At 45.5% G+C, this 22,045-nt stretch overlaps 2 protein-coding genes across 2 annotated transcripts in view; both read left to right on the top strand.

The window, feature by feature from the left end:
- Window positions 1-161: 161 nt before the first annotated feature.
- Window positions 162-893, top strand: LOC8031583 (mediator of RNA polymerase II transcription subunit 21; the record flags this gene model as incomplete). Its single annotated transcript, XM_040209262.2, is given in 2 exon segments — window positions 162-262; window positions 616-893. Coding segments are annotated over 2 exon segments (266 nt in total), but the record flags the coding sequence as incomplete, so codon positions are not given.
- Window positions 894-1,439: 546 nt separating this feature from the next.
- LOC8031584 (clathrin heavy chain 1) overlaps window positions 1,440-22,045 on the top strand; it is a 45,798-nt gene continuing 25,192 nt past the window's right edge. Inside the window, exons 1-10 of the mRNA XM_029981231.3 lie at window positions 1,440-1,618; window positions 5,254-5,461; window positions 12,179-12,328; window positions 12,626-12,744; window positions 14,510-14,671; window positions 15,740-16,027; window positions 17,384-17,782; window positions 18,684-18,776; window positions 19,300-19,482; window positions 20,881-21,018. Coding sequence (XP_029837091.1) covers window positions 1,577-1,618; window positions 5,254-5,461; window positions 12,179-12,328; window positions 12,626-12,744; window positions 14,510-14,671; window positions 15,740-16,027; window positions 17,384-17,782; window positions 18,684-18,776; window positions 19,300-19,482; window positions 20,881-21,018 — 1,782 coding nt within the window. The 5' untranslated portion in view covers window positions 1,440-1,576. The remainder of the gene's footprint in view (window positions 1,619-5,253; window positions 5,462-12,178; window positions 12,329-12,625; window positions 12,745-14,509; window positions 14,672-15,739; window positions 16,028-17,383; window positions 17,783-18,683; window positions 18,777-19,299; window positions 19,483-20,880; window positions 21,019-22,045) is intronic.

Here is a 22,045-nt window from a genome sequence, read left to right as displayed (position 1 = left end):
GTTCAGAAGTTTTTGGTCGAAAAAGTGCACGCGGTGCGCGAGCGCTTGTGATAAGACGAATTTCTTCCAAGCAACGTGCTCGTACAGTTTAAGCACGGGCTGTACCTTAGAAACAAAATTATTATTTATGGAAATTATAAACGAACTCTTTCTCTTTACAGACTACCCACAGCTGTTCGCTTCATTGGTGGCGAGGACGGCAAAAGATATAGATGTTTTAATTGATTCACTCCCAAGTGAAGAAGCATCACCAGAGCTACAGGTAAGTTATATGCGTGAGAATAATAGAATGTTTTAGTAGGTCGTGTTTTCAGGCCACGCTATTTGTAGCGGGAGCTGACGCTGCCGCTTCGATGCATGCTCTGAAGCGCGCGCCCGTAACGGTAGCGGGCCTTTGAAAACCGCCCACTAAAAGCACTTGCGAAAATGACGGCACGGTAGTGCCTCATCGATCAGTATGTGTGTGATTCGGGTGCCACCCTAAACGTCGCAAACTCATTTTAGTTATTGAAATACTGCTACAAGGTAAAAACGTGTTTTAAGGCGTTTGTCGATGCAAAAATAAATCGAGGTCGAACTGGGTTTTTATTTGCATGTTTTATTGACTCTCATCAGGCAGCAAACTTGCGACGATTGGAACTGGAAAACCAGGACGCTGCCAGACGACTCGAAGACGTCGTGCAGCAGGGTGAAGCCCTGTTGGAACAGATACAACAAGCCTTGCACGACATCGCTGAATCTCAACTCAACATGCAGCACCTCGAAGACGTTTCCAACTGAAGGTTGCAAGAGTTGTCGTGGTTGCCCCTTGTTTTGTATACATACCGTGTACTATTTATTTTTTTATCGCAAGTTGATGAGCCGAATTGAAAAATAAAATAAAACAAATGCACCGTGTTGCGTATCGCATGAAAAAAAAAAAAAAAAGTGAAATTGGAAAGAATATTTACGTGCAATGTGCTCGTCTCCTGCGCTCCGCAGGGTGCACCACCGCATCGCGCATTAGCGAGCAGTTTGCTCACGCGGGTGAAGGAATGTTGTTCAGTAAACTTGTTCCACCACCACCGTGGCGCGCCAGGACTTACGAGATACCCCCGCGTTATAATACGTGCCATAGATTACTCGCATGTATCAAATAGTAATTTTGAGACATTTAAATGAGGATACTACACCAACAAATGTGATTGGAATTTACAACAGGTTCCATTCAGCACCGACAGGGTATGTGGCAAAATGCAGTTGTGGCAGTGCACAATCTTGTATTCATACGCCGACACATTTGTTGTTGAAAAAAACTAAAGCAGATATATTTAAATGCTTTAAAAAACTGAAAAACTACCGATAAAGTTTAACGTAATATTAAAAGTAACATTTTATACCTTTAGTCGATAAAATTGCACTAGCGAATAATTGTGGTGCGAACTATTTTTCCTCGTCTGATGGATGGCCGGCGTACGCCATTTTGGGTGGAAGTTGGTGCGTACGGGACTGTGACTGGAGGTGTTCTCATTCAAACGTTTTCGCGAGGAGCGTGTGCTTAGAACTCTGACACCGAGGGCTGGATTCCTAAGCCACGATGACACAAATGTTACCGATACGGTTCCAAGAGCATTTACAGGTGAGCCCAAGCCGCCGAGGTTTTCCCATCGTATAAGCCTACTCTGGAAGAGTCATCAACCGGTGTTAGGCCTAATATCTGTGTAGTCGCGTGGAGTCGTTCTCGGGTAGAAATTACGCTTCCTCGTTTTTTTCGGAACCTCCGGTCCGTCTCAGCATCATGTGGGGTTCGGGCAGGGTTCGAATAACGACGTGGTTATCATTATTTTGTCGCCGTACGAGCTTGCCGACGTGCCTCCCCGATACGCCCCCCATACGAGCCACCCCGTGAGATGACAGCAGTGACTGCTGTTTTGGAAGAAATACCGGGCGGTAGTGGGCCCTCATTGCGCCTTCGGCATATATATCTCTCTAAAGGCCGGTCGAACTAGCTGTTCGCGTTTTCCTCCGTCCCAGTCCGATACTGGTTTCTCCCGTCACACTTGCCCCCCTCAGGCGCAACGGAAGAGATTCTCGGAGCAGTGTGTGGGTTGGTCGAGTAACCAGCTTTTTCGTCCGCAAAATTTTCTCGCTCTCCGTTCGCACTTTCTCGGTCGAGGTTTTTGCGGTAGATCGCAGCGTGAAGTGCGGTAAAGCTGGGGCGTTTCATTGTGCCTTCAGATCTGTCTCCTCCACCCCCCGAGAAAGAAAAGCAGGCGCATCGAACGGGGAGGGCGGAAACATAAAACAACATATCTGAAAAACTAGGACGAAGACATTGCGCCCCGAATGGTGTATCGATTTTCGCGTGACCCACTCTGCCCTCAAGATCTCGGCCGCGAAAACGCCCCCCCTTTCCCTGTTTTCAGCGAAGTAAACACTCGTAGCCCGAGTCACGCGGAGCGAGGTTTCCACTGTTTTCCAGAGTTTTTTTTTTCTTTTTTTTCGTGGCGGGGTCTGGACTTCGCAACTCACGGGTCCAACCTCGTGCGCCGTGTGTATACTCGTCAGGAGTTTTCCTTTGCGTCATTTCGGCATGGCTGTGGGCCAAACCCCCCCGTCCCCTCCTCTCATCTCACCCGTTTTTTTTTCTTCCGCATCCTTTTTTTTACTGTTTCCGTTGTGGTAAGGTGTGAACGGCATGCTGGAGACGGGTCGGTCGTTGACGCAAACGCGAAATAAAGCGAAGGTACCAATAACAAAGCTACAAAAGAATAACGCCTAGATCATGCGGCCAGTTTTGACTTGACTCGCCATTGTCAAACGGTCTATTGTGCTCCCCTGGGATCCAGTGCCCCCTCCGTTTGTCAGGCCGCTTTTAAAGGGATCTGCTGCCGTGCGTGGAGAGCCGGCTTCGTTTGGCGTGATTAGGCTTTCGTGTAGGGGGCCGTGTTCTACTGCTCTTCGGCGATCTGGGCTAAGGCTGATAAGGTTGCTAAAGCTAGCCTGTCTGGCCTCTTCAGGAAAATGGAGCCGGGAGCGTCACGGTCAAGGCGTGTGTTCTTAGCGATTGCGGGGACTTGAGGGAGCGCGCAAGCGATTTAGCTCCTCAGGGGCCGAGTGAAATGAACTGCACGAACCAAGACTTCTTGAGTCGCGTTAAACAATTTTAGTGCAACTTCAAATTGCAAGTGTCTTGCCTAGCGCGAATGTGCTTGCTCCAAGGCGTTGGTAAAAACAGTTGGCATGATAACCTTCTAAAAATTTCCTGTCTGATAGAGAGCTATCTCGGGGGTGACGCAAGGACGATCTTATCTAACTGGTCTGAACAATTGCATCAGGTATGTTGCGAGAAAGGCAGCAGAGATACGAAAATATACCAAGAACTTTATGTTGCGACATTGCTTGCTAAGCACTTTTGTTGCAAGCAGAATATTTGACCGCAGGCTTTTTGCATTCTAAATCTCTTTCATAGACGAGGAAATGTTTACCCTGTGGCATGTATCTCAATTGTAGCCAGTAATTGATATTTCGGGCAGATTGTGGCTTAATCTTGATACTTTCATTGGGATTGTGCTTCTCACCATTCATCTTTGGTGTGCAAGTACAATGCAACTAAATGTGGAAATCTGAGTACCCTTGTTTTTGTCTCCCTTGATCGTTTCACTCACTCAAAGAACCAATTTGTGCAAACCTAGAATGCAACAAGCTCAAAGCTATCAAGTGGCATTATCACAAAGCCAAGAAAAAATTTTGAGTGAAGGGTCACGTTATTTCGATGATGGGCAGGATTGTCAGGCCTTCCAGTAAAATATTGAGGATTGTGTTGAAGCATTTTATTTTTGTCTTGATCCAATTTTTTGCAAAAGGTATGTAGTGTCAAATGTTTCCCAGCAGGCATGTTCTGCTCTGCTTAGCCACTGGATGGGAGTGTATTCCAAAAACATGAAATGGACAAAGAAAGCGTCCTGTTATTCTTTCGAATGCCTAAATAAGCCAACACTCCCTTCTGCATCTGGAGTCTGGGACCGCTCCATCCTGCCCCTTCACAATGGGTCGGGTTTCGGCAGAGAACGCACTTGGCAAGGTGTTTCTTTTAACTCCCGAGACGGAAGGGTGAATAAGCTTCTCTGTATCTAGGAAAGCAAAACAAAACCTGAATGCTGATAGGCTTCTGGCAGGGCCGTAACCAGGGGGGGGGGGGGGGGGGGGTTAGGTGGTTCTGACCCCCCCCCCCCCCCCCCCCCCCCCCCTTCCCGAAATTTTTTTATGGGTACGGCCCTGGTCGGTGCACTTGCAGCCAGCCGATTTTAATCTCCACCTCTGTGCACGCGCAGTGGCGCCGGTCGGCTATCGGGTACCAAACCGGGACCGGTTCTCCGGTTTGCTGTAACTCTCCATTATATGCTACCGATGCACATGATTCATAGGCGAAAATAAGACAATAGACATTTTCAAAATGGCCGCCGTAGTCCCCGAAAACTCCCCCCGAAATTTTTTTCTGGGTACGGCCCTGGCTTCTGGCAAACCCCTGTGAACACAGAACCTGTCTCGGTTGGGTTTTGTGATTAAACGAGGCTCTAGCGGATGCATTGCCTGCTAAATTTAGTAGAACAAGACTCTGCTCTGTTCATGACATAACAGCTCTTTTCGGAATCTCCCTAAGCCCCCAAAAAATGTATTCTCTTCTAAAATGTTTGCTTAATCGGTTCTACCATTGCCTTTCTGGCATGCAGCGTTGAATTTCTAGGAAATTGAATTTTTGGGAGGCATATTGGTGAAACACCGAATAGCAAGTTCACTATGGATGGGCACAAAATGATGTGAGCATTCACCGCTGACATCTTAGACTTGTTTCTTAAAGGTATGGTAATCCAAGGGCTTCCATATAGAACTTTGTTTATGGTTTTGTCTAATTTACAGCAGAGCTACTGCAGTCGCGTCTCGTTAATATGGAACCGCTAAGATGGGTACTCCAATATATTGGCAATTTTCGGGGACAAACTGCGTAAATATGGGCCTTCTCGTCTCATTATTAATGAACAATTTTTAGGGGGGGGGGGGACGGAGGTGTCTACTACTGATGAGATGACCCTTTATATGCAGCCACAGCATAAGAAACCTAATCCCCCCCCCCCTATTTTCGGTACGAAGGAACATGGCACGTTTTGCCATCTATACAGGGATACAAGCACGTTGTAGATAGTGTTAGGACAGGGTGACACCCTCACCAGGTCTCCCTTCTCCCTCGCTTACCGAAGTGCTCTTCCTTCGCAGCTCACCAACATAGGCATCAATGCGGCCAACGTGGGCTTCAACACGCTCACGATGGAGTCCGACAAGTTCATCTGCGTGCGCGAGAAGGTGGGGGATGCGGCGCAGGTGGTCATTGTGGACATGGCTAACCCCACCAGCCCCATCCGAAGGCCCATTTCTGCCGACTCTGCCATCATGAACCCGGCCTCGAGGGTCATCGCCCTCAAGGGTCAGTGGCCCCTTCGCCTTCCTTCGCTATAGCGCACGCTGGGGACCAGGCTGTAGACTTTATTAAAGTGCTTAGTTTTGCGAGCATGTGTGTGTTAAAGGCACCTATTGAGGTTGTGGCCTCCACCATGTTTCATGGAGGCATTGAAGGCACCTGCGGCAAAGGCACTTTCCTCGGCTTGGCTCTCGAGCCTTCCAAAGTGGTGCGCAGGTCATGGCGGGGGCTAGATGAATCCATGAACCAGTTCAGTCCAGATTGGCAAGTTGTGCACCTGCGAGATATAGGCAAAGGCAGAGCTTTAATTCGTGCTGTCCCATAAATATGCAGCCTGTGGGGGTTGTCCCCAGAAATTTTCGGGATCTGCACATCTTGTGTTTTCCAGGGTGTTGGCGGTAAGACTGGTGAAATTTCTGCAACTTTTGGTGTACTTGACACTTCCTTTGCCTCATAGCAGTGATTTTGTTCAGTGATTATGCTGTTTGTCTGTGTTGTGCCACAAAGGAGTCTGCCAAACACAACAGCCTGCCAGTCAGCCAGGTTGGTGGGCGGTAAAGCCACTGCCACCCACTTTGGGGGAAAGGAATTTAATTCTTTCTTTTTATCTGTGTTTACTTATGATAACACAACTTTTCCGGTAGGGAGATTTTTCTGATTATCCTCCAATTAATGATTTAATAATTCAAGAGCAGGGAGTTTTCCTTTTTTTGCTTAATATTGCTATTAAAAAAGGCCCTGGTCCCGACAGCATTTCAAATGCATTTAAAAAGTGTGTGCTAAATGGGCCGCTAAGCATCTTGTTAAAATTTTTAAGCCCTCAATAAATGCTGGCTCTGTACCAAAACGCTGGAAGATTGACAAAATTGTTCTCATACACAAAGGAGGATTGGCTTCTTGTGTATACTGGCATATATATCATTAGTATGTGCTCAAAAGTTCTTTAACACATTGTTTCGCAACATCTTTTAACATTCATTAACAATCGCAATATTTTGTATCGGTATCAATGCGGATTTCATAAATCTTTCTACGACAACCCAACTCGTTGAAACAGTGGATGATCTTTCCCAAACCATAAATAATCGTGGTCCAACGGGCATAATATTCTTAGACTTAGCAAAAGCTTTCAATAAAGTGTCATCTTAAATGATTACTAAAAATTGAAGCCTTCTTTAGGAACCAGACATTTCAACTAGAGTACAATTTGTGGACTCTGGAGGCTGCCTCAGCTCTTTCCTGGTGCTTCAGGAGTACCTGGGGGACAGTGTTAGGCCCACTTTTGTTTTAATGTTCATAGACATCTGCCGTGGTATATCAGTCACAATTAAGTTGTTTGCTGATTGTGTATTGTACAACAAAATTGAAACTGCTCAAGATCAAATTAATCAAAACCATAATCTGCTCAAAATTGAGCTTTGGTGCAACGAATGGCAAATGGTGCTAAATGCTCAGAAATTGGTCTTTATTTCAATAATGAGGAATTCAATTAAGTTATGATTGTTCCATAGGTGATACCAAACTAGTCAGTGTTGACAAGTTTTTAGGATTAAAGTTCACAAGCAATTCACGATGGAGTACTCGCATCTAAAATGTTTCCACGAAAGCTCTGGTATCTAAGAACAAATATCTAAGAAAAAAACCTGGCTTGCAAAGCTTTGGCGAGACCTGTTCTCAAATATAAAGAATTAATTTGTCGAAACTCCAAAAGTCCTGCATCCAGGTTTTTTTTACACGAATACCATTTTTCCTATTCACCCACTAACTTTGTAGACTAGCCAAACTCCCTGCTCTTGATTTAAGAAGGAAGTGTGATCACCAAAAATAAATTTTCCTAATCCTTCATGGTTTAGTTAAAATAGACAAGAATAATGGCATGGGCATGCGCTTTGGTGAACGTACGGAGACACTGTCGTAGCATGTACACGAGAGAACTACCTGTTAAGAATAATTGTTTTTAAATGTTTCATTCCAAGCGAAATTGGGGAATGGAACAAAGTTCCTAATTACAGTGATGCAATTGCTGCGCCAAACTGCACCAAGGGGCTAACCGTGCTACATCCTGCTACATTTTGCCAAAATATGGTTAATCTGTGCCAAGCCTGCGCCAAAGGGACATTTTAGGTCGCCTTTCAAAACCGAAACTAAACTGAGTACTGTAATTGAGCAGGCGTGTGTTATGTGGCGCAAGCGGCCACCTGACACAAAGTACCGTGCATCAATTGTCCACCCGGTCTTGCATGGTTTTCCCGGCGTCTCGCGTTTCGTGCTCTTGTGGGTCTCGTCTTTTTTAATTTTCAGCGATAGACGCGGTTGTGTGCAGACATTCCGACGCTAGCGTGCTGGGTACCAGCTATGCCGTCATGCTGTGAAACGAAACCACATTTTTGCGCGGCAGGAGTTACTTTGTGAGTTGAAGCAACGGCAGTGGGAAAACTATATTTGGTCACTGCCTTTCAGTCACCGTGGTCACGCGACGTCAAATGTTGCCGTCCCCACATCACTGCAGATATGGTACTTTCTAAAATGAAACTAAGTACCACTGCATGTTCATCAACATTCCTGTTTTTGTTTCAATCATACTTTACTACAAAAATCCATCTTTAATTCAAAGACTGCTCTGTCAAAGTATTATCTGGATTCCTCTCGGTGGGCTTTCTTTTGAGAGGGACCCTGGTACATGAAAAATCTATTGCGAAAGAAAGTTGGTGAAGAGAAGTAAGCTAAAGCAAAGAAGGCAATGTCTGCACACTGAACCCGCACAGCACGCTTGTTTGTCTCGAGTTTAGTCGTTGCACAAAGCACTCCAAGAACGTTTTGAGGCTGGCTTGCAATGTCTTGCATCGATGCACTCAGGTTCTTTATTTTTTGTGTGTTTAGCTTGTACCTTGTTTGCCGGCCTGTTTTTGTTGGACTGTTCTGGACTGTTTTTGTCGCATGGTTGAAAGTTACATTTTGTGTACAATTTTGGGGATAAGTTAGCGACGGAGTTGAGGGGCGTGGTTTCGGTTTCGATCGGACAGCCATTGCCTGCGCTCGCGTGGCGAAGCATGCCCAACAGCAAGTCTGCCGATGTTGGCCTCACGTGCATGCGAACATGATTGCGTGACTGAGGCACAGCTGGGACACTTGGAATTCATTGTTTTACGTTTGCTTTCTTTTGACGAAAATCTGGCTTGTCGGGAACCAGTAAAATGGTGGCTAGCGGTTTTTCTAAATTGCTTGGCAATGCCTACAGCACTGTACACTTGTGGGATGTCTGAGCAGTAAAAACAGAAGCAACGAGTTCTGTCACAACACGTCACATCGGAACACTACACAACACGAAGTGCCCTTCGTTTGTACGGCACTTAAAACAAATATTTTTATTTTCCTAAGAATATATGCTCCAAAATCCACTTTTGCTGCTCCGAATTGCTGTCTTGGCTGCTTCGAAAGCCGCTTCTGCTGCTCCAAGACACTGTTCTGGCTGCTCCAGAGGCCACATTTGCTGCTCCAAAACGCTTTTGTGGTTGCTCTGAAATGTGCGCTAAAATGGCTTAGGCCAATCACATCACTGTAATTAATGAAACCGTCATTCTAACAGATGTTCGTGATTTCATGAAAACTATAAAGCATAGCGTTTGACAGTAAGCCATGAATTTACGATTCCTTATCTTTTGCACGTTTTTTAAAAATGTGTGTGCATTTATGTTTTTCTTATAGTATATTACCACTCCTGTAATAGTCCTGCAGGGGCTGGTAGTATCGATAAATAAAAAAAATAAAAAAAAAAACCAGTACAACGTATGACATTGTTAGTGCAAGCAAGCTATCATCAGTTTTTCCTGTTTTTCTCTTAGAATTTAATGGTTATCGTCACAACTGCTAGTGTTTTGTAAAGTGTTCATTTAAAGAACCTATGTAAGCATGAAATGTGGTGCTCCCTACTATGTCTGAGTAAAATGCAAAAACTGCCGACATCATATTCTTGCTAGTATTGTTGTGCAGTGTGCTGTCATTGGGATTATTCTTTTAAATAGTTAAAATAGTTTTTGCTATGAGGAGAGATGTCTGGTCTGCAATGGTAGGAGTGGTAACATCTTGGTTTGTTTAAGATGTGAACTTAAGTGACAGTTTGTCCCATTTTGCGAGTAAAAGGAAGCATGCTATGTACAAAGTATGGGCAGGGACACATGGCGAATTTGTGAACGCTTATGGCGCCGCGATTTTTATAGCTGTGTTGTCTGTCCAAACAATCTATGGTGCTAGTTCAGACTTATTTGAATATAAAGGTAAGCTTGGGATACTTTTTCATTGTTTAACCTTCTCTTTGTTAGTATTATCTTGCATAGTTAAATGCCATTGAGCTAGCAATGCAATTTTTATTGTGTTCACTAAAGGAAACAGTTTGCAGTGAATAAAAGTTGCAGCATTTGGTAAGGAAAGCATTGCTTTGCTATGCTTGTGAATATTCCAAGTTCGAAGTTAGGTGCAAATAAAGCCTAACCAAAGAATAAATAAACAAAATGTATCAATTGCTCTAGAATATTGACAATTTCAAGGGTAAGTGGTTCAGCGATTGTCCCTTTTTGGGGAGATGTGCTATCCAGTTGTCATTTGCAATTTGTGGTAGTTGTAGCCTGCTTTGTGCAGTTAAAATGGTTCTGCCTAGAGCCACTAAATAAGCTGCGCTTAGAGTATCGGCACTCCGTTCCCCATTGCCATTTTGGCTCGTATGCAGAACAGACGCAACAGCCGATCGTCATGATTCAAAAGTGCGACTTCCTCAGCATTAGATTCGGTGTTAGGAAGGTCATGTAATATTGCTTTGCTCTGTCGCGAACGGTTTAAACATTTGTGGAGGGCGGAAAAGCATTTCCTGTGATTTCAGATAAAGCTTCAGATAACTGCAACCTTGATTTTAAGACACAATATGGCCAAGTGTCGTTACTCTGAAGCGTAGCTTATTTAGTGGCACTAGTTCTGCCCATACATAGCCATCTCTTCTACAGGCTAAGTGCATTTTCTGTTATCACTGCCTGATCACTTGCACTTGCAAGTGAGAAGATGAACCAGTTGCAGTATATTGTACCTAAGGGTTAAATTGAGCGTTTGAATTGTATCTTTCTTGAAACAGTTAACAGATGAGTTATCAAAGCTTGAGTGAAATGACAGATCCAACATGTCTAAACATTCTCTAATTTTATAAAATAGTTCCTTTGTGAACATTGTAAATTGTTTAGTGATGGAAGTGCTGTGGCCATTCGTGCCAAATTGCGCCATTAACTAAAGTCTTCACATCTTGAGCCAAAGTGACGTTTTGGTAAGAATTGTGCCACACCTGCATCAAAATAAGCGAAGCAAAACTATAATTAAATTATTGGTTGTTTTTAATATATAGGGAAGTAGGAGGAAAGGAAAATGGTACAGATATGTATTAAGCAGCGTCTCTACTCACCGTATAGTTTGTTTAATCTCTGGTCAGAGTGCAGTCAAAGGCTTTAACACCTACAACCACACATACTAAAAGTGCAAGTCAGGGGACATTTGCTGCATTTGATTCGTTTAGTCGAAAGGCGATGCGATGCACTTTGAAAGATGGACGAATGCCATGATGTCCCGCTTTGACGCTGGTTGGTCCCATTAGCTCGTGGGGTGGTTGCGCTTTAAATTCAGGTGAAACAAAGTATTGAGATTGCTTGTCAACCGCACTGCTTGGTTGATGTGCTGGCGGATAGATCGCCGGCATCGTCTAAATTTGCAGACGATGTCAACAATGTGAGGAGCCAAAAGTTGCGAGAAAACATTGCCAATCGTAGGATGCCGGCTACAGTGATGGGACAGAACCAGGGTCTTGTAGTCCCGACGAGATCAATTAATTACCATGTCTGATGCATGCCTTGGTGCTGCCTCTCACCAGCGCGCGTGTCGAGCTTTACCGCTTTGCACCGGAGTGCTAGGTGCAGCGAATGACATGGGTGAGCGCCTGGGTTAGCAGGATAGGCAGAGTCATTATGCTCAGTACTATTTCAGCTCTACTTTTTTTTTTGTCCTTGTAATAACTCGTCTCAAACTTAAAAAAAAAAAAAGAAAAACGGATTGAAAAAAGAAAGTTGTGGGTTTATATTTGAACAAATGGTAGGAAGGGCTGGTTCCCGTGAAGCTGTCGGTCGAAATAACTGAACTTTGACTTCACTCTCGTTCTAACGCCACTAAGGAGCACCGTCACTTGTACAAGTGTAGGTTTTCATAATATTTGGGGGTGGTTGTTTTGGCAGTTCGTAATATTAGTCTGATGCAATCACTTTTCATTTTCGAGTGATGTGCTAACAGATGTTGGCATCTGCTCGAAAAGTTTCAGTAACTGCTCCTGACCAATGTTTTGCCTATTACACAACCTGCTACAAAAGGTCACATGCTGCTTCCATCACTATTTAATTTCTTACTTCGTTGTTGGACATTAATTTGGTTTGTGGCATTGTTCATCGGCATAAGTTTTGTACCATGTATCGCACATTCTTCAAGTGTGTTTCAGGGTACTTACAATGTATCACTTGTTCCCTTTGTGGGTATTCTCAAGATAAGTTGTTTTAAGATAACCAGTGTGGAATGCAGTCATATATTATCAAATTAAAAAAAAAAAAAAAAAAAAAATTGGGGGGAAAAGTTTTATGCACCTTAATTTCCTGGGTCTTTGTCCCAGCAGAGTTGCTTTAGCCTGCCCTTTCCTCTGATGTGCAGCCTCAAGGACGCTGCAGATCTTCAACATTGAGATGAAGAGCAAGGTGAAGGCTCACACGATGACCGAGGACGTAGTGTTCTGGAAGTGGATCAACGTGAACACAATTGCCTTGGTCACGGAGGGAGCAGTCTACCACTGGAGCATGGAAGGTGGGGAGCACGTCCACCCGTGTGGCACCGTTTGAGCATGTCCGACAATATCTTGCGTAGCAGTCAGACCCGCCAAGTTCTACTTTTTTCTGATTTGTCGACGCAGTTCTGAGTTGTCGTACTGTATAGAGGTTCAGTGAGAAGCCAGTGATCTTAATTATTCATTATTGATGCAAATTGTAAGAGGGCATATAAAGGGGTAGGATTTCTGTGGTTTCATTTCCGACTTTGTTAGGCTTGGATCCTCTCTGCCTTGTCACTGGGACTGGTGCTCCATGTGTTACTGGTGTCTTGCAGGGGATTCTCAGCCTCAGAAGATGTTCGACCGCCACTCCAGTCTGAGTGGTTGCCAGATCATCAACTATAGGACGGACGCCAAGATCCAATGGCTCCTGCTTATAGGGATTTCTGCCCAGGTAAGCTCTCCGCTCAAGAAACAATATATTTTTTTTTTTCAGTGCTGCAAAAAAGTTTAGTGTAGCTGTGTTCTGTTTGGCACTTTAGCTGGGGCTTTAGAATTCTAGCTGGTAGTTGTGAAAGGAGGTCCTTTAGAGTTCTTTTGTCGGAGGACTAGAAATCTTGCTTACGCAATTGCGATCAAAGGACATCAGATTGGCTATTTAGATTAGGATTTTAACAAAGGTTTCCCTTTACATCATTTTAGGCTTGCACTCATGCAATCACATTTAACACACCATCACCAACGTAGCCGCCTCGGTGGCTCAGGGACCAGATGCCGACCTTCGAACCCCCCTGGTGGCGGGTTCGAAGTCTGTCCGAGGTACTCGCAATCTGACTGAGGCTCATTGCGGAGAAAGCGCTGCGTAGCAGAGTTTGGTGGCACGTAAGAAAATCACCAGGTGGCCAACAGGGTGTGTCAGATATTCTTTGTTGGGTTTGGCACGTAAAACCTTCAAATTTGACTTTTTGTTTTGATGCCGACACCAGCACTCTTCAGAACTTGGTTCTAATTCACCTGAGGATGCAAAGGGAGCTTTCAATTGTAAAAACATTGCAGCTGTGAGCACAGACTTGTCTGAAGCCTGTGGGTGGCATGTGGAGACCAGCTGCTTGGCTTCCTACAGATGTGCCCGTCGTATCATCTTCCTCGACTTGTGGAGCTTCTGGGGGCTGCTAACAAACAGCGAGGAATCTGTGCTTCTTAAGCTGTGATCTGTGTCCCTTCATAATGAATTTATAGGAGCTCATCAGTGTAGTAATTAGGTGGGCCACTTTGCATGAAGAGGGCACACTGTGTGGACTGAATGAAATAAGTGAGCTGTTTGTGCCCAGAAAGTTGGGCAGGAAGGTGGAGACTTGCGATCCACTGCGCTCAGTTTCAAAATAACTTGGCAGGTGGCAAAAGCTATGATCCAAGTGAAACTATGGTGTCCTTCAAGCAAGGAACATGTCTGATCTCCACACAGGAGTAGTATATGAGCATTTCATTATCAACCTTCCTACTCTTACATTGTTTGCTCACAGGGGCCATATACGGTCTTTATTGTATGCCAAGCTATGCCAAAACTGGGAACATGTCCAGCCAACCTTTGAGTGGCGAAATGTAGTTTAAAGTTTTGTCAATTCAGAGAAAACATTAGCATTACTACTGCAGTGGATAAATAGTGTTAGCATTGCCTGGCAGCCAAACTTAGCAGCTATGTTTGATAGACCGTCTAGATCTTAAAGACTGCCGAAGATGCTCAATATAAGGAACTCTGAAGTTGGTTTGTGGCTTACATTTGTTTTTCAGAATCCAGAGCAAATCCAGAGTATGTCATGGCTTGCTATCAGTTTTTACTTAAAATTTAACGTTTAAAAAGCAAGAGGGATGATTTCCTGAAACAATTCGGGTAACTGTTTCCGCAACTGGTTTCTTGCCGACTAGTGCTGTCATAGTCAAAATGTGCCCTTGTGTTAGACTTCCACTGTCACTCTTTTGGTTCCTAAGCCTTTTTGAATGGTTCTAGTTTATTCTTGCTTTTGCAAGGCCCTCCTTTCTCTTGATTGTGGCCAACACCACCAAACGTGCTCTTTTCATCCGAGCTGCTTGCCAGGTTTTTTAGTTTTGTTTTATGCAGCAAGTTGCACACTTCTTTTGCAGTGCATGTAGCAGCGCTATGTTTAGGGTATTGTCTGTTTGCAAGTTCTCACTGCGAAACCTCTCTTTACACCTTGCAGCAAAACCGAGTGGTTGGAGCGATGCAGCTGTATTCGATGGAGCGCAAAGTGAGCCAGCCCATTGAGGGCCATGCAGCGGCCTTTGCGCAGTTCAAGCAGGAGGGCAACACGGAGGCCTCGACACTTTTCTGCTTTGCAGTCCGGACCCCTCATGGGGGAAAGGTGACCCCGCTTTGCCCTTCTCTCGTTTTTCCCTGGCTTCTGGAGTTTTCGGTTCATTTACCTCAGTGAAATGAGTGCCCCAACGTGAATCTGTGGGGGATGGTTGGAGCTGTGCTTGAAGTGGAGGAGAGGGGTCTAACATTAAATGGCATATTTAACCTTAATGCAATGTCTCTGTTCTGTAACATTTTATTTGGCCAGGTCAGCATTGAACACCAAATTGTACTTTTCTAGTTAATACCACACATGTGCATATTCCATTACACCAAAAGCTCCGATCTTCGAGCTGTGCAGTGGAGACAACCAGTAGTTGAGCGCATGGACTATGTCGCTCGCACTACAGCATTAATATGCTTTTCACTTTTTTATAGAATATTTCTGGGCTGCTATTTTCCCAAAGCGTGCCGGAGCCATTCTCAACATTCCGAATCAAAAGTGCAAAGTGGCGAGTTGTGCTAGGCTTTAACCCAGAGTGTTTTCAGAGCCTCTTCCACTGTTCTGCCGTAGATTACAACGATTAACTTCCTCATTCTGTACACGAAAATAATGCCCTGGCATTGAGCTGATGGTTGCCAAAAGAAAATTTTCTTGTTTTTGAAAACATTGTAGTTGGTGACAGGTTAAGAATTGCAGTAAATGCTCCACCTCCAGCACAAGCTTTCTGCCTTTGATAACACTTCGTTGCATGTGCCCCCCCCCCCCCCCCCCCCCCCCCCGCCGCCGCCGCCGCCGCCGCCGCCGCATTCTCAGCCTGTTACAAACCATAGTCTCGACACGCTTGTATTAACCTGGCAGTAGTGTAGCATTAAATCGGTAATATTGTGTAAGACTAGGTTTAGCTCTTACTGGTGAGTGTTAGGACATTGCATAAACAGAGTTATCTCGGCAGACAAGGCCGAGCTTCTTTATATTTTTTTTGTCGCATCCATTTTTTTTTTTTTAGTATGGCTTTATTTCTTATTTGTGTTAAAGCTGACCCAGCGTTACGAGCATTCCTCTTCCGTAACCTCGATCGAGGGAGGCTACTTGTGTGCGAGAAGTGACTGAGGCGCGTGGTTCTCCTTGCAGCTGCACATCATTGAGGTTGGCCAGCCAGCGGCGGGCAACCAGGCCTACCCGAAGAAGGCTGTGGACGTGTTCTTCCCCCCCGAAGCCCAGAACGACTTCCCCGTGGCCATGCAGATGAGCCCGAGGCACGATGTGGTCTACCTGATCACCAAGTATGGCTACGTACACCTGTACGACCTGGAGAGCGGCACCTGCATCTACATGAACCGCATCTCGGCCGACACCATCTTCGTCACAGCACCCCACGAGGCCTCCTCGGGCATCATCGGGGTGAATCGCAAGGGACAGGTGAGTCGTGCCTCTCTAAGACGAGGTGTCTGGGTAGGGCCATCGACGGTTCCCAAAATTCAACATTTCGTGGTGTCCGCTCAAATTGAAGAAGAGAGCAAATTGAGCTTTCCGATTGCGGCCCCGTTTCAGCTATGTCGACCTGGGAGAAAAAATCGTGAGCATTGCGTCGTGCGAGACGAGACGAGTTTGAATGTGGAACAATGTATTAGGTTGAAATTTCACTCTGTTCGCCTTTTGGATCCTGTGTTCATGGGATCACTCTGTACCGGTCTGAGCTTTGTTTTCTTCTTTGCCACTTGAAAGTTTCTGCATTTTTTAGGTGTGGGATGTTAGGAATTTTAATGGCTTTTTCAAATAGTCTGTTGTAATAAAAGTAAAATATTAAAATTTCTTTTTTCGGGGGGGGAGGGGGGGGGGGGGGGGGGGGTTACGCGTGCGAGCGATTTATCGGCTCTTACAAGAGTCCTCACCGAAGGTTCTAACTGACTAGTTCACAAGCTGTTGTGCACTTCGATGTTGAGGCAGTGCAAAGTGGGGATTTTTCGGCTTTTTTTTTTTTTGCAGTTGGCGTGATCTATTCTTTACGTAGGACGAGCACTTCAAGCTCGCACCATGTGTAGTCTATCCAGTAGTAATGCCCAGCTTTGTCCTATTAACAATTTTCAAGCAATAAGCCACCTGAACCTACGCCCACTATTGGTGACTGGCAAATCAACTACCATAAAATACACAGTGTGCGCATAGTATTTTGCAATTCTAAGCACCCCGTCTTCATGGCGGAAATACAAAAACGTTTGCATGCGAATGTAAGCACCCTCTTTCTATGCCTGAAAAGATTGGAGACTAGCACGATAGTCCGCACTACTGCCGCTGCGTTAATCATGACTGCCGGTGTACAACGGTATGCGGCGCTCACTTTGGTGGTGCTCAGTTTCAACGCCAGTTTACAGATGGCGGCACAGGATGCCCAAACTGTGGTACCGCGGGCACATTAGCTAGTCTAGCCTTATTGGTGCACATTTGCCAACCGCAATTAGGCTTCGCAAGTTCTGAACGAGAGCCATTTCTCTTTTGTTTGCATAGTTCTAGAGATTTGAGAGAGAATCAACACGAGCGCGAAACGCACTTTAGATACGCTGAGATTAAAGCAAAATCCGGTTGAGTTTGTGGAGGATTACAGCTCACTAAGATTCCTTAAGCCCCTGGCCTTTATCCGGTGGATACCAGCTCATTAAGATTTCTTGGACGTCTTCGCGGTTGGCGCGTATAAATATGGTTGAATTTCATTCTCTCTTTAGTTACTTCAATGTTTCACAGAGAGTTTGAAGCGTCCGACTCTTTCCTTTCACGCAGGTGCTCTCGGTGAGCGTGGAGGAGGAGAACATCATCCCGTACATCACAAACGTGCTGCAGAACCCGGACCTGGCGCTGCGCATGGCAGTGCGCAACAACCTGGCCGGGGCCGAAGACCTGTTCGTAGTCAAGTTCAATACCCTGTTTGGGGGCGGCCAGTACTCGGAGGCAGCCAAGGTGGCGGCCAACGCGCCCAAGGGCATCCTGCGCACCCCGCAGACGATCCAGCGCTTTCAGCAGGTGCCCAACCAACCCGGGCAGACCTCCCCACTGCTGCAGTACTTCGGCATCCTGCTGGACCAGGGGCAGCTGAACAAGTATGAGAGCCTGGAGCTGTGCCGCCCCGTGCTGCAGCAGGGGCGCAAGCAGCTCCTCGAGAAGTGGCTCAAGGACGACAAGGTGGGTCTCGTGGGGGGCTTTCGGTACAGTCACTGACAGAGAGGGCAGCAGGGCGTGTTTTTTGAACGCCCAGCCTCCAGCGCGTGCTCCAAGAATTCTGCTGTTCTCACCTTGTCGGTGACTAGCTGAACTTAGTAAAAAAGAAAAAAACATGCCCCCCGCCCCCCAAATTTAGGTGGGAAATTGAAGTCGGACGTCATTCGTGCACCTGATTGGCTATTGTCGCGGAAAATTTTGGGAATGCTGCGAGGAACTGGCAATATTTTTATTGTTTCTATGCCTTCTTTTATTGTGCCTCAAAATGTCTTTTACGAGATGCGTCGTTTTGTCTGTTCGGTTGCATGAAAATTATAAATTTTTCTTGCATGTTTATAGTGAGTATTTTCTTTTCAAGCTTTTCCTTAACTCTATCTCCCAGCTCCTATACCCTGGGGTCTCCGTTGAGCTGTCTACACGATTGGCTTTTCACGCTCGATCGTGGGCTGTTTTCTTGCTCTTTTATAGGTGCTTCGAGAAAGTAATCATCACAATTTACTTGAAGTCTGTGGTAGTAAGAGAGGGAACTCTTTAAACATTTTAAGAACTATTTTGTTATTAACTCTTAATTGAAAAGAATATTCAAACAGTAGTTTGTTAGGTTTAGTAAGAAAGAAGTGACCTCTTTCATTTTTGCGTGTTGCGAAATTTAGAGTCAACCTCGTTCTGTGTATTTCACGTTGGCTTTTGCGAAGGTGCTGCAATGACATCTGTGTCGTGTGTCCAGGACTGGCTGTGCTAGTTTTGGTTGAGGTACCTCTCGTTGGATGTTAATAAATATTTTGTGGTACAATTTGGCATTTTGCACAACAAACTTTAACGTTGGTAGTGGCAGCACACTAATTGTAATTCCCTCTCTGTGCAGTTGGAATGCAGTGAGGAACTGGGGGACCTGGTTAAGCAAGTGGACCCAACCCTGGCCCTCTCAGTTTACCTCCGTGCAAATGTTCCCAACAAGGTAGGTTTGATCGTACAAGCGAGTACCCTGCCTCGAAAAGAAGTGGTCTGGCTGCAAAATTACCGTACACATACTATTCAGCGAGATAGAATCGAGTAGGAAGCACTAGTCGCCCGTAAAATTGTCCCAGAGTGACTTTCCTATTGCCAAAGATGTGCCTCAGCCTTCCGTCATTGTTGAGAGCAATGAAGCTACAGATACTTCGGTATTAAGCTGCGTACGGCTTTGGTAGTCGCGTATATGGCGTGAATCTGCTGCGATCGATGTAGTACTAACCCTAAGCTCGCTTTACTGTTGCGCTCTAAGCAGGAGAGGGGGTGTGGTTTCTGGTGTTTTCAGACTAGGACAAGTCGCCAGCAGCGAGCATCGTACCCTACTTTTCTCTTGTTTGGGGGTTCATACACTTCGTTGCTGCGGTTACCAGCATCCGTTCCTCACCCTTGCCAAAAGTGTCATGAAGGGCGGCGTTGATGAGACGGAACGTTTGTGCCGAAGCCTCTCGTCTTTCTTGTCCTGACTACAGGTGATCCAGTGCTTTGCGGAGACCGGGCAGTTCCAGAAGATAGTGCTGTATGCTAAGAAGGTGGGCTATGTGCCGGACTACGTGCTGCTGCTGCGCCAGGTGATGCGGGTGAACCCGGACCAGGGAGCCTCCTTCGCCCAGATGCTGGTGCAGGATGAGGAGCCCCTCGCCGACATCAACCAGGTGGGTGGGCTGTGCCATTGCCTCTGTCGGGGTTGGCGGTGGACGACTTGTTGGCGGCCCGGACTGGTTTCTGGATTTGTGCCACGTTGGACTCTGTTCCACATCTGTAGGACTATCTTTGGTACTATAAAACCCTCAATTTTTGCGAGTACCTAACGTTCACAAACCGAATAATGTAGCAAAAAATAAGTCTAGCGGATATGTTACCCCGTGGCAACAAATGTGGCACCCTACTTCCACTCGCAAAATTTTGTATCTGCAAAATATTCCGCGAAACTCGCGCTTAACCGAATTTGCAAAATGTTGAGCCTGCAAAAGTGAGGTCGTTGATGGTATTTGGAATGAAGAAAGGAGTCTGTGGGTGTTGAGAAAGTTGACATTGCATAGAGAATGCCTTGTCCCGACGGTTGTCCGGTGCTCTTCAGTTATCGGCGCCGACGTGTTTCGGTGGTTCCCTTGTGGTTTCTATCTGCGACATCAAGACCAGCATTTGCCTCATTGTGACATGGCAAGTTATATTGTTAGTTGTGAACGAAGAGTTCTATGGCGTGGGTAAAAAGCCTCGGTGAAGGCTTTGGTTCTTTGCATTCTTAAACCAACACCTTCAAAGTTGACACTCTGACATTACTTTTATTTAGATCTGTGAAATCAAAATCGGTCTTACTAAAATGTCCTAGTGAGCATTTGGCGAGTCATGGTATACAGACCACTGCGACGCTTTCGGTTTCGCACGTTGACAGTAGCGGCTGCAAGTCGTCAAAGCTACAAATGCGAGGGCTGACCAGCAGGCGTAGATGAGGTGCCTTTGGGCTGCCCTTTGATGGCACTTCTACCAAGTGCATACGCGGAATGACCTGATTTTTATGTCAAGGCAAATGGCAACAAAGATTTTTTTTTTTTTTTGTGGATGCCTAATTGATTGTCTAACTAGTATTTTAGCTTCATGTGGATACATGCAGCAGAATAGCAGCAACAGTGTACATAAACCAAGGAGGTACCTTCAATACAATGCAGTGCATGAGGAAGAGGATGCTGCAAGGCAGTCTTAAGGCAATTTTTCATGGGTTTTCGCAATGTTTTGGGCTCCAGCCATGGGGTGCTGATCGGATGTTTCATTCGTCAGTGATGGTATTGTTTGATTGTAATAAACTGTCCCACTACAGGTGTTTCCACTGTGCTTTTTTTGACAGTATTTATGTAAAAAAAATGTGGGATTTTAGCAGGTGTTTGAGATTGGCACCCGCCAGAGAATCCGGAACATTTATGTCCGTCTCGGCCCTTGTCAGCTAGAGCTACCCAGTGGAACTCCTACCTCTTACATGTGACCTTTGTTTGCAAGCTGTTTCTTCTGAAAATCTTCGTTGGACCATTATAGAGTTCTGTCGCTTGTCGTTGCAGATTGTGGACGTGTTCATGGAGTCCAACCTGGTCCAGCAGTGTACGGCCTTCCTTCTGGATGCCCTGAAAAACAACCGTCCCTCCGAGAGCAACCTCCAGACCAGGCTGCTGGAGATGAACCTCATGACTGCACCACAGGTGGGGAATGACTCCTCTGGTCAGCCGGCTACCGGCGTTTCGATGCTGGACCCTCAATGGAAAAGGGTTCCTTTAGGGGACAGCAACCTGATGTGAGGAAATGCTGTTAGTCTCAGTGTGAGGGAACAAGCAAGGTACATGCTTGCTAGACCACGCTAGCTTTCATGGGAAAGGTAGATTGGTAGAGGATGTTTGCACCACAGTATGACTGTCGCTAGATTTGTAGTGAACCACTCTGTATTTACTGCTCAAACCTCAGTGAAAATCTTGGTTTTTCTCTGAAAAATATGAGGCTGTGCTCAAGGGGTCTTTTTTAAGTCTAATGGAAAAGGCTGTAAGCAAAATCTGCTTTCACCCTGGAAGGGCCGATTTGAGAGAAAGAGTACCACGAAGATAAAAATAGAATAGAATCTTGTTGGATAAGTTTCTCAGGGGATTGCAAAAAAAGAACACTTATAATCTGGGAAAACTAATAAAACGAGAACACGCGTGTTCCTATGGGAGCTTGTTGGGACTGTTGGTTTCGAATGTAAATGTTGGGAAAACTAGGAACGTATCAACGAGGTTCTACTGTATTCCTTAACTCTGCTGCTGAAAAAACTGCTGCCCAAAAGCTATAAAGCTCCAAGAACTGAATGTGACATCGCCAAAGATGGCACCATGTAACAAAGCCAAGCCTATAACTAGATGTGTTGCTTCAAGCTCAGAGTCCAGACAGAAGGCTCCTCTATGTGCCAGTTCTGCCCTACTTCGACGCGTGTTATCCACGTTTCATCTTTGGTCTCTTGGTATCCCGTTTTTCCCGTCTGTCAGGAGAGGCTTGTCTTAGAAAAAAAAAGGGGGGGCTTTCGCAAAGACTTTGTTCTCGCTTGATGCTCAGTCAAGGTTTTGGCAACTTGGAAAGATAATTGTGCTTCTAGGTAGTTTTAAACTTCAGTGCAATTTTTTTCTACATTGATTGTTACTATTTGGGGAGGGGTTGTCTCAGGTTTTAGGTCATCTTAGGTTTGGAAAGGAACACTTGTGT

This window comes from Ixodes scapularis, unplaced genomic scaffold (genome assembly GCF_016920785.2).
Source record: "Ixodes scapularis isolate PalLabHiFi unplaced genomic scaffold, ASM1692078v2 PGA_scaffold1__304_contigs__length_218370807, whole genome shotgun sequence".
Classification (NCBI taxonomy): Eukaryota; Metazoa; Arthropoda; class Arachnida; order Ixodida; family Ixodidae; genus Ixodes; species Ixodes scapularis.
The sequence above is the reverse complement of the archived record's forward strand: the minus strand, read 5'-3'. Positions and strand labels throughout refer to the sequence as shown.